General features: G+C 41.1%; 1 protein-coding gene across 2 annotated transcripts in view; it reads left to right on the plus strand.

Annotated features, from left to right (window-relative positions):
• Positions 1–13,685, plus strand: part of CRMP1 (collapsin response mediator protein 1) — a 52,112-nt gene extending 38,427 nt beyond the window's left edge. For both annotated transcript variants that reach the window (XM_050895299.1, XM_050895300.1), the window contains exons 9-14: positions 862–1,018; positions 5,532–5,673; positions 7,331–7,501; positions 8,723–8,902; positions 11,449–11,614; positions 12,676–13,685. In XM_050895299.1, coding sequence (XP_050751256.1) covers positions 862–1,018; positions 5,532–5,673; positions 7,331–7,501; positions 8,723–8,902; positions 11,449–11,614; positions 12,676–12,767 — 908 coding nt within the window. In that variant the 3' untranslated portion in view covers positions 12,768–13,685. The remainder of the gene's footprint in view (positions 1–861; positions 1,019–5,531; positions 5,674–7,330; positions 7,502–8,722; positions 8,903–11,448; positions 11,615–12,675) is intronic.

The raw sequence follows: 13,685 nt of genomic DNA on the forward strand, positions 1-13,685 counted from the left end.
TTATCCTGTCTTCCCTTTTACTTTTCCCTTAGACTGCTGTATCTCTGTTCATGGGAGGGAGATACACTTTCTTCCTAACAGGGTCTAGCGCATCCTCTGTGCCTTTTGGGGGTATTTCAGGGTATTACCCTCTGAGGGGTGGCTATGGGCAGTGAACCTGCTGTTAGAGATGCCTGGTGCTTGCTCCTGGCCTTGCTGCTGGAGGCTGACCCCGTCAGATGTGCACTGGGGACATCTGTGAGTCAGCACTGCTTGCTGGGGCCGTGGACGGATCCAGGTTACAAAGCACCCAAAAGGGATTTGTGAGCCTGGAGGCAGCTGCTTTCAAAGCTGCATTTGTGAGTCAGGACTGTTCTTCTGGTTGGTGCTACAAAGCGCGTAAGCAATATGGAAAAGCCAAAGAGCAAAATATCGTCTTGATATTTGTATTCTTGGAGACTTGGAGTATGGTGCTGGGGACCATATGCCGCTATCTGCTGGTGCTGTGCCCAGCCTGGGACTAGTAAAAAGGCATCTGCCTGCTGGAGCCCATCCTCCACCTAAATGCACTCTGAAGCGGAGCAATGTAGAGAACATGGCTGTGATTAAAACAGTACAAATTAAAACCAGATCTGAACTGTCTCCTTCTGGATTAGAAAGGGAGCTTTGTAAATATGCTAATCAAAAGCATGTGTAGCTCAGAGAGCCTCCTGATTAATTTTTTATCATACAGACAAAGCCAGGGCTGCTTAATTTTCTGGGAGCTAATGCTGGCCATGTAGCAATGCGTAAATTATACATGGCTGCATGCAGTAAGCAGTATAATGTGCTGAAGAGAGAGTGGATTGTAATCAGTTCCTGTATATCTTTGCTTTCCCCAAGGTCCCCTTGTTTTTGGAGAGCCGATCACTGCCAGCTTGGGGACAGATGGGACACATTACTGGAGCAAAAACTGGGCCAAGGCTGCAGCTTTTGTGACCTCGCCACCTCTGAGCCCTGATCCTACCACTCCAGATCACTTAAATTCGCTCTTAGCATGGTAAGACCTTCATTTTTTTACAGGCTGATGGTCAGGCAAGTGCAAAAGCCACATGGGATGAAGCATCTAGGGATCAGCTCAGTTTCCTTTAGACCAGTCTCATACACAAAACAGCAGAGAAGGGACTGTAGAAAACCAAGAATGGTTATATCCCTGTGTTTAGGCTGTCAGTCAGGTGAGCAGGCATGGACTCTCCAGCTCCTGGTTAACATGTTAGAGAGGTAACTGCTGGTTATTCAGGAATTAATTATTTTTCTTTCCGCTTTTCAAGTGATTCTTAGTTGTACAGCTAGATAGTCTTTAGCCCAGGACTTCAAACTGATTTTCTCCCTAGTTCTCTGTTTTCTTCAGCCAAATTGTTAATATATGATTGGATGGCATCCTCACCGTTCAGCGTAAGCAACAGCCTGGTGGATAGACCCCCATCTGTGAGAACAGACTCAGTTTCAAGCCCTTGGTCATATCTGGCAAGCACAGCTCCTGAAATCAGGGTTGTCCCTGAATGCAGAGATGCCTGGAACTGAGAAGACTTTCCTGGTGCAATTTTTGCCAAAGCTGGTGCAGGTCTGTAAGCTGTGAGCACTTTTGAGAATTAGGCTGTCCTAAACTAACTTGTAAGTGTTTGTAGCAGAGTTCAGTGGTTTTAGCTCCTGTATATTGCAAACTTCTGTGTTGGTAGTTTGCTTTCATCTGGGATGGACCAAAATCAGGTAAGTTTATTTGTGTTTAGTTCTTGCAGCCTTGTTTTTACTTTTAGTTTGCCTTGTGTCTTTATAGGTTCTAGGGTCCTCAAGCTGGAAGTCAGCAAAGATGAGTGGTACATATACAGAAGGTATGTCAGGCAGGAGAAAGAAGCCAGAGTGGATTACAAAGGAGACTGTCAGGGACTCAGGTGGAGACAGGCTGGTGACTGGAGGCCATCACTTGACAGGATAGGGCTATGGGCTGACTGTCTTCAGGTTGGCAGGGAGAGGGTTATCACTAGAGAGATGAAAGGAATGTGGACAGCAGAGGGAGAAATGTCCTCCTCATATACAAAAGAAGACATCAGCAATGCCTTGCCAGCAATGCAGAGCATAAATCCATCCCTGAAAGTATTTCCTGCCTGTAGCCAACTGTGGGTCTTCTTTAGCTTAAGCAAAAGACCATCTGCTTTGAAATGATACAGAAATTCACAGCTGAAGTCCTACCAGGACAGATTGCTAGTGCTGGAGTGAGGAACTCAACTTACCGTTCAAAACCGTATTTAACGCCATATGATGGCACTCATCTCACATGCCTTTCTAGGGTTTCCAGTGCTCTAGACAGAGCAGTAGAATTTGAACCCTAAAAGTGACCCACTGGACTTCAGAAAACATTTCCCCCTGAGGTTAGTTTTCCACATGACTAACTGGCAGGCTGTATAGCAGGCAGTGCCAGCGTGGCTGGTAATATAAGGCCCTTGCATGTGTAATTCAGGCTTGGGCAGAGCTGCCCTTTAGGTGGATGGGCACATATCTGTGATGGGAAGCTGCCATCAATCAATGCCACTGCTGCAGTATGCACGCATCTCTCCTTGCACACAGTGGGTCAGGCTGTGCAATCCACCAAACCCAGGTTTTCACTCATCTGCCCTAATGATGCTGGATGGACAGCACTATTAATGAAGGCACAGTTGAGCTCTGAGTTACATGCAGTTCTCATAAGAATACGCAGGGATTTGTTCTATTGTGACGGTCTGATTGCAGAAATGATTTTCCATAATTGAACCTTCTGTTCCTTAAAATAAGGACAAGGAAGAAAAATTACTTTTCTGGTCTGATCTGTCACTATCAGCACTGTAAAGAGTGAAGCTCATTGTGTGAGGGTAAGGCTCTTAGCCAGCACATGTGAACGTGTATCAAAATGTTTCGCTCTTTACTCTGTCAGACACGGCTATATGTTTTCTAGAAGAGAGTCCCAAAATAATAGTATGTGGGTCAAAACAGATTAGCTAAAATAGCAAGAGAATTTTTAGAACTGGAATCCAAATAATGACTTTTTTTAACACTAACATCAGAAAGACACACTGAGGAGTCACAGAAGTTTTCATTATCCTCTAAGCATGCAAAAATGGCTTTTTTTTTTCTAGTGGCTTAAAGTCCTAGATCTTAAATGACAGCAGCTTAGCCTGCTTTCAGTTTTAATACTTTAAATCTATACTGTGAAACTAAAAAAAGAACTGTGTATTTTATCAATATCTGCCCTGCATTTGTGGGGAATTTTATGCAAGGATGATGGTAAAGACAGTATTTCACTTTTCTATTGCACTGTTCATTAGAAGACCAATATTTTACATTCATTAAAAAATCCTTACAACATTCTTCCTCTGCAAGGACGCAGCATACTGCTTGTGCTGTTTTCCACAGAAAGTGTTGATTTTTCACTGAAAAGTTGAATGTATAAAAATCCAGCATGTCTCATGGGGTTTGCAGATTGGATTTGCCTCATGAGATTTGGTCCTTGTTTCATCTGTGGGCCACACACCTGAGGTAGCTTTCATCTTCCATGGTGTACTGCTGCATTATTGCCGCTGTCATATGCCATCTCTTCTGAACTAGAGATGTGAGATCTTGGTGCTTCGTGGAAGATGTAACCTGCCATGAAAGCCTTGTTTACGGTGAAGTATAAGATGATGAGGTATTGATGTGGCATTTAAAGATACGCATACATCCACTGTTAATTCCCACCACTCCCTCTTTTGGAGATGTTTTCCATGGTGATCCCTTCTTGTCTCTAAGTTTTTTAGTTGATCTGATGCTTATCCCCCATTTGACAGTAGAGTATACCCTAGACAGCAGGAGTGCCCGTGTGGTTAACCAGGAGGTGCTGGGCAGCTCTCGAGTGACATGCTTTAGCTTCAGAAGTCTTCTATTGATTAGACTGGGGAGTGCAGTGCATGTCATTAAATGTCATTAAATGTCAGAGGAGAGGGAAAACGGGAGTTCAGAGGAAGCAACTCCTTTTTATCTTTCAGGTGGAGGAATTAATAGCGTGGTGTAAGACGCACAACATAACCTCAGGGAAATGGGCAGTGATACAGGGCCTGGCTGTGACATTCATGTTTTCATGGTTGTATTCAGCAGAGTGCAGAAAAGAGACAGGGAGTAAGCCACAAGAAGCTTAGCTGACAGAAGAGCAACAAAAAGGAAGAAATGGCATTGCAATCTTCTGACTTCATTATTGTGTTAGAATAAATGAATGTTTCACTGATGGATTTGGTTTAATCCTATGGAGTAACACCAGGCAGTCATTAATAATCAGGAATAGCTAAAACATAGCTGCCTTTTCACTATTAAATACATGGGTTTGGCTTCTGCTAAAAAATGGATGGATGGATGTGAGCATGGTGAAGAACCAGAAAAGAGGCCAAAAGTTCTTCTCCAGCTGTCAGCAATCATTAGGGCTGGCAGCCCAGAAAATTGCATTAGAAGTACTGATGCGTGACACTTTTTTCCTCTGTACTTGGCTATTTGTTAGCTTGCTGGAGTCTAAATTTGTGGACCAGAATCATTCAGATGTTTCAGAGCTGGAACTTACATAATCAGTTAAAGAAAAAGAAGGCTCTTGGGGACATCGTCCTTCTGGAGTGATAGAAGAGAAATCATAGCGTGTTTTAATGTGCTTGACTCCTGTAAGCTTAATCAAGACCTAAAAATATCACCTGTTTCCTGTGGATATTGAAGAACGTATCTTCTTTTTTGTCTATTTTTGCAAGATTCTGCGTATTGGTTATGTTCTTCCTCCTTATTCCCTAGAGCAGCTGTGATCCAGTTCTGCTCTCTGCAAAAAAATTTTCTCTAGGCTGAAAAAACAACTTCTTAAATAAAAGCATTATTATTTGGTAGCTCTTTTTGTGTTTTACTCCATGCCTTTTACTGTGTAAGACCTTTAAGTTAGATAAATCCAGAGCACGTTTGGCTTGCACTATGCCTTTCTTTGTTTAATTAGAAGACTACCTGATAAAAAACTTTCCTTCCTTTTTTATTTTCATGGTTCTGTTTTGGAAGGTCAGACAAGAAATACTCGTGTAAGAATTGCAAGAAAAATATATGTGCAGGGGAGAAATGGAGGGAAACAAGTTTGATGCTCATGACATTGCACTGTAAAATTTGCCATTATTTTTCATCAACATGGTTGTGAATTAATTTATCTTGAGGGTGGCAGACATTTCATACAAGCTTTTGATCATTTCTTTAATCCTAGAGTAATCCTTTGTCCTGGTTAGTGGGCTTGTGCCTGATCTCTGTTGATAAGCAGCCTGAAACCTGAGGGGGCTGTAATCTGGGAGTTCACGGTGCTCCTGGGGGAAAGTGGAGATGTCCAATGCCATTGTCACTCTTCAGTGATCTGTAGCCAACATGTAAAGGCTGCTGACATGATTTACAGCCTATGCCTCTGGTGTGTAGGCTTGAAAGATCCATTCACAGCTAGTCTGAGACCAAGGTAACCTTGGTGATGCCTGGTCTAAACCTTCTGTGTGTTAACTCCACAGTGGGGACCTGCAGGTGACGGGAAGTGGACATTGCCCATATAGCACTGCCCAGAAAGCCATTGGAAAGGACAACTTCACTATGATTCCTGAAGGGGTCAATGGAATTGAGGAAAGAATGACTGTTGTCTGGGACAAGGCTGTAGTAAGTAATTACTTACTTTTATGGACTAAAAAGAAATTGAGTGTTGGCTGAATAATGAAAGCCAGGAGACTCTTGGCCAGTACTTAAGTGACATTCTAATATATTTCTGAGAATTCCCTGAGAGAGCACTACTACGAGGTGAATTGTTTATTTCAAAAACCTTCTCCCGTTTTAGAAACTCAGGGCTGTGTTTCACTTTTGACACTGCAACAGCATCGTGTTTTATTAGACCTGAGGCTTCACAGACTCCACTGCTCAATTTTCCAGTTGTGTCAGAGTGGATGCTTCTCAGAGATGTAGGATCTGGAGCAGTTTAATGATTTTGAAGTGGATGCGATATAAACATGATGAATGGATTGTTCGAATTTGGGAAGTGTCTCATCATTTTTGAGAAATTACAAATGGATGGCAGCTGAGCCTGAGGCTAGACGATAAAATGCTTTGAAGGAAAACATGGCATGTAATTCATACTGGCAAATTTTGCAGTGGGGTGCCAGTATAAGTTAGCAATTTTTTGATAGTTCCATGGATCTTAATATATAATGATATTCTCCCTCCATTGTCTGTCTTCACATACACACCCATGCACACACACTCACACACACTCACACACACACACTCTCTCTCATTACCTTACATTGCATTGTGCTTGAATGCATATTGCAAACTTGGAAGTGGTAGTATTTACAATGCTCTCATGAGCACTTCTCCCAGACTGTGTTTAATAACCACTTTCTTCAGGGACCGCTATTGAGATTCCAAGCACAGAAGCAGCTTCAGATATCTGCCATGTAAGAGCAAAGCAGGGAAGCAAGCAAAGTGCAGCCAGCCAGTGATATTTCTCTTTTGTTACTCCCACAAAGGGAAGGAGCCGCAGCAAGGGCTGCAACATGGGATTTACAGGTGGTAGCATTCAGTCCTGCACCACTGAGTAGCTTATATTTTGCAAATCTCATGTTTTACCAGGCAGGAAATAAGTGTTTATTTAATATTAAAAAGTTTGGCACTGTTGTTCTTTCTTGGAACATTGTTCTTGCTTATCGCCAGGGAAGACCCCAAACTACTCAACTGAGAAATCAAAATGCTGTTGTGTACAGCTGCTATTAAGCCATCACTGACAGTATGAAAAGTTCAATTGGTGGCGACATTTCTCCAGGCAAGGACTTTATAGTTGGGGTTGTATTACTTAGATGTATAGGTTTGGTAATACTAATAGTAGAATGGACTTACTTTGCAAGAAATGTTTCTAAAAGAGTCTGAATCTTGGATCTTTTATTTAATCTTGTAATACTCATATAAGTTTCTCTGTTTTAAAATTGTTAAAACATTTAAATGGAAATTACTAGGACCAGCAACAAAACACACTTAGGCATCAGTGTATAGAGAAAGGGACCTTAGATAGCTGAGCAACTTCATGATATCATCTGCATTAAGGTTTTATGGGCTGTTCTTTGGGATGCCAGGAGTAACATTCATTTATTTGAAACTCCCAAGTAATGTGCCTTGTATAAAGTCCTGCTTGATAAAATCTCTGTTTCATGCAACATCACCATATATATGAACTGCATGCTTTCCAATATCTCCCCGACCATTCAGTACTCTGAATAGTAAATCCCCATTTTATAAGTGTGTTTTGCTCAAATCACGTTGTTTTTAGGCCACAGGCAAGATGGACGAGAGCCAGTTTGTAGCTGTCACCAGCACCAATGCTGCCAAAATCTTTAATCTGTATCCAAGGAAAGGCCGGATTGCTGTAGGATCGGATGCTGATGTTGTTATTTGGGACCCTGATAAGGTGAAGACTATAACAGCTAAAAGCCATAAATCGGTAAGGAGAAAAGGAAAACCAGCAAGAAAAAAAGAAATGTCACTGTTGCTTTTCAACTGTTGATCTAATTCATGTGAACACCAAAGGCACGGGATATAGAGGAGTGGTATAACTGCCTACTCCTATTCTGAAATGGGTAAATGTTTCAGGAGATGAAAGTATTGAAATCTTGCATTGGAAGCACTGAGATCAGGAAGGATTTCTTTTCTCTCTGCATATACCATTGCACTATTTTTTGCATGCTTGTGGCAGATCTGTAAATAGGTGTGAATCAGCAGCTCTGCAGCTGAGGTTAGTAAAGCTGTGATGATGAATTTAAAACCAGCTCACTTTTTTTTGCTTACCTGAAAAGCACCTAATATTATAAATTGCACGATTAAATCAACAATATTCTAAACTATGAGAGATGATTAAATATTTTGATAATACAGCTCTGATCAGCTTCATGGCTGGGATTTTCTATTTAATTCCAAAGCTTTGCCGCATACTTCTTTGCCCGTAGTGCAGAGTACCAGTGACTCACAGTCGCTTCGGTTTTGACTGTGACAGGTTTTCTTATTGTTCAGTGCTTTGGTCTTTTATAGTGGGGAATTATTCCAAAAGTTTTATTGGAAATCCAGTAATGTAGTTTATATTAAAAACGCAAAAACCTTTAGAAACTTTTAAAAAGTAAGTTTAGGTGATTCAGTTTCTATTTCTCTGTCTTGGGATCTCTCTGTATTTTCAAGAAAGTAATAATCACCTGCCCTTTGACAGTCATTCCCATTTAGATTCAGGCTTTTCTGGTCCTTTCTGGGCTTTTTGACACAGAAATATGTGTGCTGGCCCTTTTGAAATCCCCTTACGCAGTCACAGCAGATGCATGGTGGGACCATGTCCTCTGGGTATCTGGCAGCTGAGTCACAATTTTCCTTCTTATTAAGTCCACTGTACTTCTAGAGGCTCTGGATAAATATGGAAAGTCCTCAAAAAAAAATGAGAGAAAACCTTGATGGAAAGTGACAAATGGAAAGGAAAAATCTGATCCAGCAAAGTCTGATCAGAGAGATTCTTTAAAATCATTTCGTATCAAAATGCATTGCTTTTCCTTCAGACAAAACAATTTTATACACCTCTTAATGGCAGTTGTCTAAAACTATGACTACAAATACAGATTGTTAAGTTACTAACTGAAAGAGATCTTGTACCGAACTTGCAGTGAGTATGTTGGTTGATCCTCAGGCCGTTGAGTACAACATCTTTGAAGGAATGGAGTGCCATGGTGCCCCACTCGTGGTCATAAGCCAAGGGAAGATTGTGTTTGAAGATGGAAATCTGCACGTAAATAAGGGAATGGGCCGCTTCATCCCTCGCAAACCTTTCCCTGAATATCTTTACCAGCGCATCAAAATCAGGAATAAGGTAATGTCAGATATTATTTAATCTTCTTTCTAGCCATACCCTCTTGGAACCACAGTAGCATATGTTTTTTTATTATTATTGTGCTAATATGAGTCCATATCAGATGGACTATATATGACTTGTTCAAAAAATGACCACAAAACTGGTTCCTCTGCAAGTGTGAACTGATGTAACTTAATTAACACCATGAGCTTCAGTGGGTAGAGCATATAATTGCCAGTTGGGCATAATTGCCTTATGTCCAGCTGTGCAGGCTTTTGAAGGGAGGTGGAATAGTGATAGAATTTACTTTTAGTTAAAATTCAGGAAAAAGATAAAGCTTCTTTGGGAGGAGGGTTAGCCAGAAGAAAAACAGAATTTTAAATTGTTACTGAGCTTTGCATACTGAACTGCCACACTGCAAAGAAGAAAAGCAGGTAAGCCAGAGATACTCATTATATTTGGCATCTCTGAACTGTTGTTGGTGCATTTGCTGAGGTGAGTATTAGCAGAATTCACAGCTCAGAAAACTTTTCTCTTGTGTTTAATAAAAACCTTGGGAAATGACCAAGATTAAGACTGGGTCACTTCTGGTTTTGAATTCTGTCGGTGCTCCTCTGTTGAAAACCAATTCGCTTGGCACTAGTTCGGGGTTATTTGGAAATTGCTTCTTGCAACTGAGCAAGAAAGTCACTGCGTGAGGACAGGTAACAAGACAAATTGACTAAAACTCATATTTTCTTCAACTAAGCATATATCGTACCCTGTGACGATGGCAGCTGAGATTAAGTCTACAAGCAGGTTGATAGTTTTTATCTTTCGTCATTTGTTATGCAAATTCTGTCAAGCTATGGGATGCAGAAGGTCTGCACTTCTAACAAGAAAAGGCACTGTAAAAATCAAATGCACCTGCAAAAGTTTTGCAAAATGCCAATCAGTATTGCACTTTTTTTACATTATCCACTTAGATGACATGGGCCTTCTCTTCACACTTGCCTCTCAAGGGTTTAGCGCATGGGAATACTACATAAATTAATGACGATGTCATTTAAATACTGAAAACAACACATATCAGAGAATGGTGTCTTATACCAGGAGTTTGCACAAAAGTAACTGGGCTAAGTAACCTGCGTCTTGCAAGTAGCCCTGGATTTTGGGAAAGACCTTTGATACTTAGGAAAGGTCTGCAAAAGGATGAAGAAAGGGACTGATATTTTTGCTCTTGCAGCTCCCTCTGCTGCCTGCCGAGAGGAAGGGAGAGCAGATTCATGTCCGCGTTTCTTTTCCCACTATCGAATTTTATCAATTGGAAATACTTAGAAAAACCCAATGATGGTCATATCAGCCACCATATGAATATGTCAGTGCACGACAAAGGAATATAGAAAAAACGTGTCAAACAAGGGGCTGCAAAGCTGTAACTGGCACAGGACAGCAGTATATTTATCCCTGGAGCAGGGATAGCAGTATAAATTCCTGCCTTTGTGGGTCCCTGGAAGATGGATTCATTGCTGTGATCGGCAGCTGCTCTCTTCTGGGGATTAGTTTTGGATCAGCCTGCGAGACAGTGGCTTTTCTGAGCCTGATGTCCCCATCACCGAAAGCAAGGAAAATGCATTGATGTCCGTAAGAGCTGGATCAAACCCCTGTGAATAGTGTCCTTCCTATACGGTATTTTAATTTCACTATTAACCTGTTAGGGAAATGGCTCTGAAACAATAATCTTGTAAGCCACAGATTCCTGATCTTTTTGATGAGCTTTGGATTCTGCGATTCAATGGCTTCAGGCTCTTCCTGAAAATTGGAACTGTTTTTTAAAAATATTATTTCCTAGATGCCTGTGATTTTAAGACCAATGAGGCTGTTTTGATTGTCTTTTCTCATATTCCTTATAGAAACTGTACAGGCATAAAATCTAGAGACCTCAAACTGAAATCAGAGCTCAAATGACAGATAATGAAAGATGGGTCCCATGCCACAGTCTAGTGTATAATTGCTTTTCTAGATGATGACAAGAAGTGGAAACTTTGGAAATTTTAATTTAAAAATTGCCACCACTTTTCAATGAGTCCTAATAAAGATAATGAGATATCTGAAGGGGAGGAGCAGAGAAAATACAGGTAGAAGTGAAATTGCTGCAGTCAATATAGTGGGTATATCAGTCTTGCAACAACCCAAGTGGGATTCAGCAGCTGAACTAACCCTGCTGAACAGCCTCTGAATGGAGAGAGTAGAGGTGATGGTGACTGATCTTAATTAAAATAAACATCTTAGGTCAGACCTGTTGTTCTTTTGAATCCCATTTCTCCCCATTGACTGTGAAGGAAGCCTAATAAGGATCTCTCTCTTACAATTTTTATATATATAAAAATGGAGGGAGGAAGCTTTATAATTTCCTTTATATATAAAGCAGACTGTAGCTTTGATGAGAGTATAGATGTGTGTCTAATTCAGCTCATGCAGAATATAGCTCTGTGCTCAGTGGTCTCTGCATATAGGCAGGAGTATCATAAGGGAGCATTATGAGAGCATTCAGTGTCTGGATTTTTATTCTCCTCTTGATCCAGGTGGGAGGACTGCAAGGGGTCTCCAGAGGAATGTATGATGGGCCTGTGTATGAAATCCCAGCTACGCCAAAATACGCAACTCCTGCACCCTCAACTAAATCCTCCCCTGCCAAAAACCAGCCCCCACCAATCAGAAACCTCCATCAATCCAATTTTAGCTTATCAGGTAAGTCAGCATGACTCATCAGAAATGTTTTAAAGCCATGAGTATGGATTATTGGTGATAAAGTTAAATTATAATTACTTCTTTAATCAAATATGAAAGGATTATATATACTCACACACATGCATATACTTACATATATATATGTATGTATATACGTTTTTATGCATTCTTTCCCTAGGAATATTTTACAAATTGCCAAATATTCAAAATGTTTGCAATCTAAAATTTTTCTCTGCATGCAGTCTTTTAATATTATTTACCTGGCCCTTTACAGTTAGCTGAGGTCTGTGGTTGATGTGACTGAGGCCCCTTGGTGGTATGTACAGCTGATGGGACTTGGGCCTGGTGCAACCCACGTGGCTCAGACTTCTCAGATTTCTTTCTTGCTGCATCACCAGAAACTGCTAGACATGGAAACCTCAACTGTCCTTGTCCATGGTCAGCAAACCATGTGCAGAAGCTATTCGTATGCAGATCAGAGTATTTCTTGTCCTCTTTGCTCTTGGTGCCCAAAACATTTTGAAATGCAGTTTGAAGTGGGTGCGAGTTTACGTCAGCTCAATGCTCCTTTCCTCATGCATTTATGATCGCTGACATCAGATTTACTGTGCTGTTGACCCATGGACTCAGTAGGGACAGGTATTCTAAATCAATGAGGCAGGTTTGAAAAATCCACTCTGCACATACACGTTTTTGGGGGTTTTTGTAGTTGTAACAGTAGTATTTTCTGTCAGGGTCTGATCTCACAAAGGGAACCCAGTCTGTAGGCTGTCATCCCTACATGGGCTCTTCTTCAAGTCAGTGGAGAACAATTCCCTATGTAGGGTGAGCATCAACCTGATCCCAAACATTTAATCCTACACTTCTCATTGAAGACAACTGGAGCTAGGCACAGAAATACGCCCTGAAGATCTGTTTAGCACTTCGGTCAGGGGTCTGGCTCAAGAGAAACCAGCTGATGGCGGTGTGAGGGAAGCATAGCTGGAACTAGCCAGGTAAAATCTCACTGCTGATGGTTATTCCTTTTCATGGCTTTGTTTCCTGATTTTCTGTTGTTGCAGGAGCTCAGATAGATGACAACAACCCACGCCGTACTGGCCACCGCATCGTGGCACCTCCTGGTGGTCGCTCTAATATTACCAGTCTTGGCTGAAAAATGATGATGGACAGAAACGCAAGGATGAAGGATCATGGGAATAATGTCCATTCCCTTCAATATCTATGTTATCAAACCCACAGTTTTATTTGTTACTAATGGAAATAAAAAACGAAATGTCTTTCTTTTTTTTGTATAGGAAGAGGTGATAATAGTGTGGTGTGTTTGCTTGGAACTACTTGCCTCACAATTGTGCTTTCATGCCATAGTCACCTTAAAGCATGGTGCTTCCATTGCCCCTTTAGTGACTACAGGTTTTAGCTTCGTCTCGTAACTGAATGATGGTTCCTTTGCACCCTTTTGCTGTATTAGAGTAGTTAATGCATGTTACTGAGTTATTTATGCAAGTTGCATTCTGTGAGTGAGTCCCTTTAGAACACGTTGCCAACAATTGACTAGACACAATGCCAAGATTAATGTCTGTATTTGAGAAACACCACCAAAAACACTTATGAAGGAAGAAAATGGCCATCTTGAAAGTATGCCGTAGAGTAGTATAGGCAGCTTCTGTTTCATCTTTAATTTATTATAAACCCAAGCAGCACTTCTCTCAGACACAGAAAATCATCGGGACGCGTAAGGACAAACGGTCTCTGTAGCACCTGTCTGTTCCCACTCAGTACGTTCCAAGTCTGTGTCCTTCTTGTTTCCATTTTAGACAGAGCCATAATTTATACATACCAATGCCATTGCCACCCTGCAGGGATTTCTCCACCTGGGCAGTAGTGCTCTCCTTCTGCATGAGATTTTTGGTACTTACAGATAATCCAAGTTGCCGTCGGATTTTTAAAGTTTTTTGTACAAAGTTTTTCCTTTGTAATCACATGCATTTTTACTTACTCTACCGTATCAAGATCTACTAGTCGTGGTTCAATTTCTGAATTCAAAGCTTGTGAAATAAAGGAAATGAATTGA

The sequence above is a fragment of the Gymnogyps californianus genome, chromosome 4 (assembly GCF_018139145.2).
Source record: "Gymnogyps californianus isolate 813 chromosome 4, ASM1813914v2, whole genome shotgun sequence".
NCBI lineage: Eukaryota > Metazoa > Chordata > Aves > Accipitriformes > Cathartidae > Gymnogyps > Gymnogyps californianus.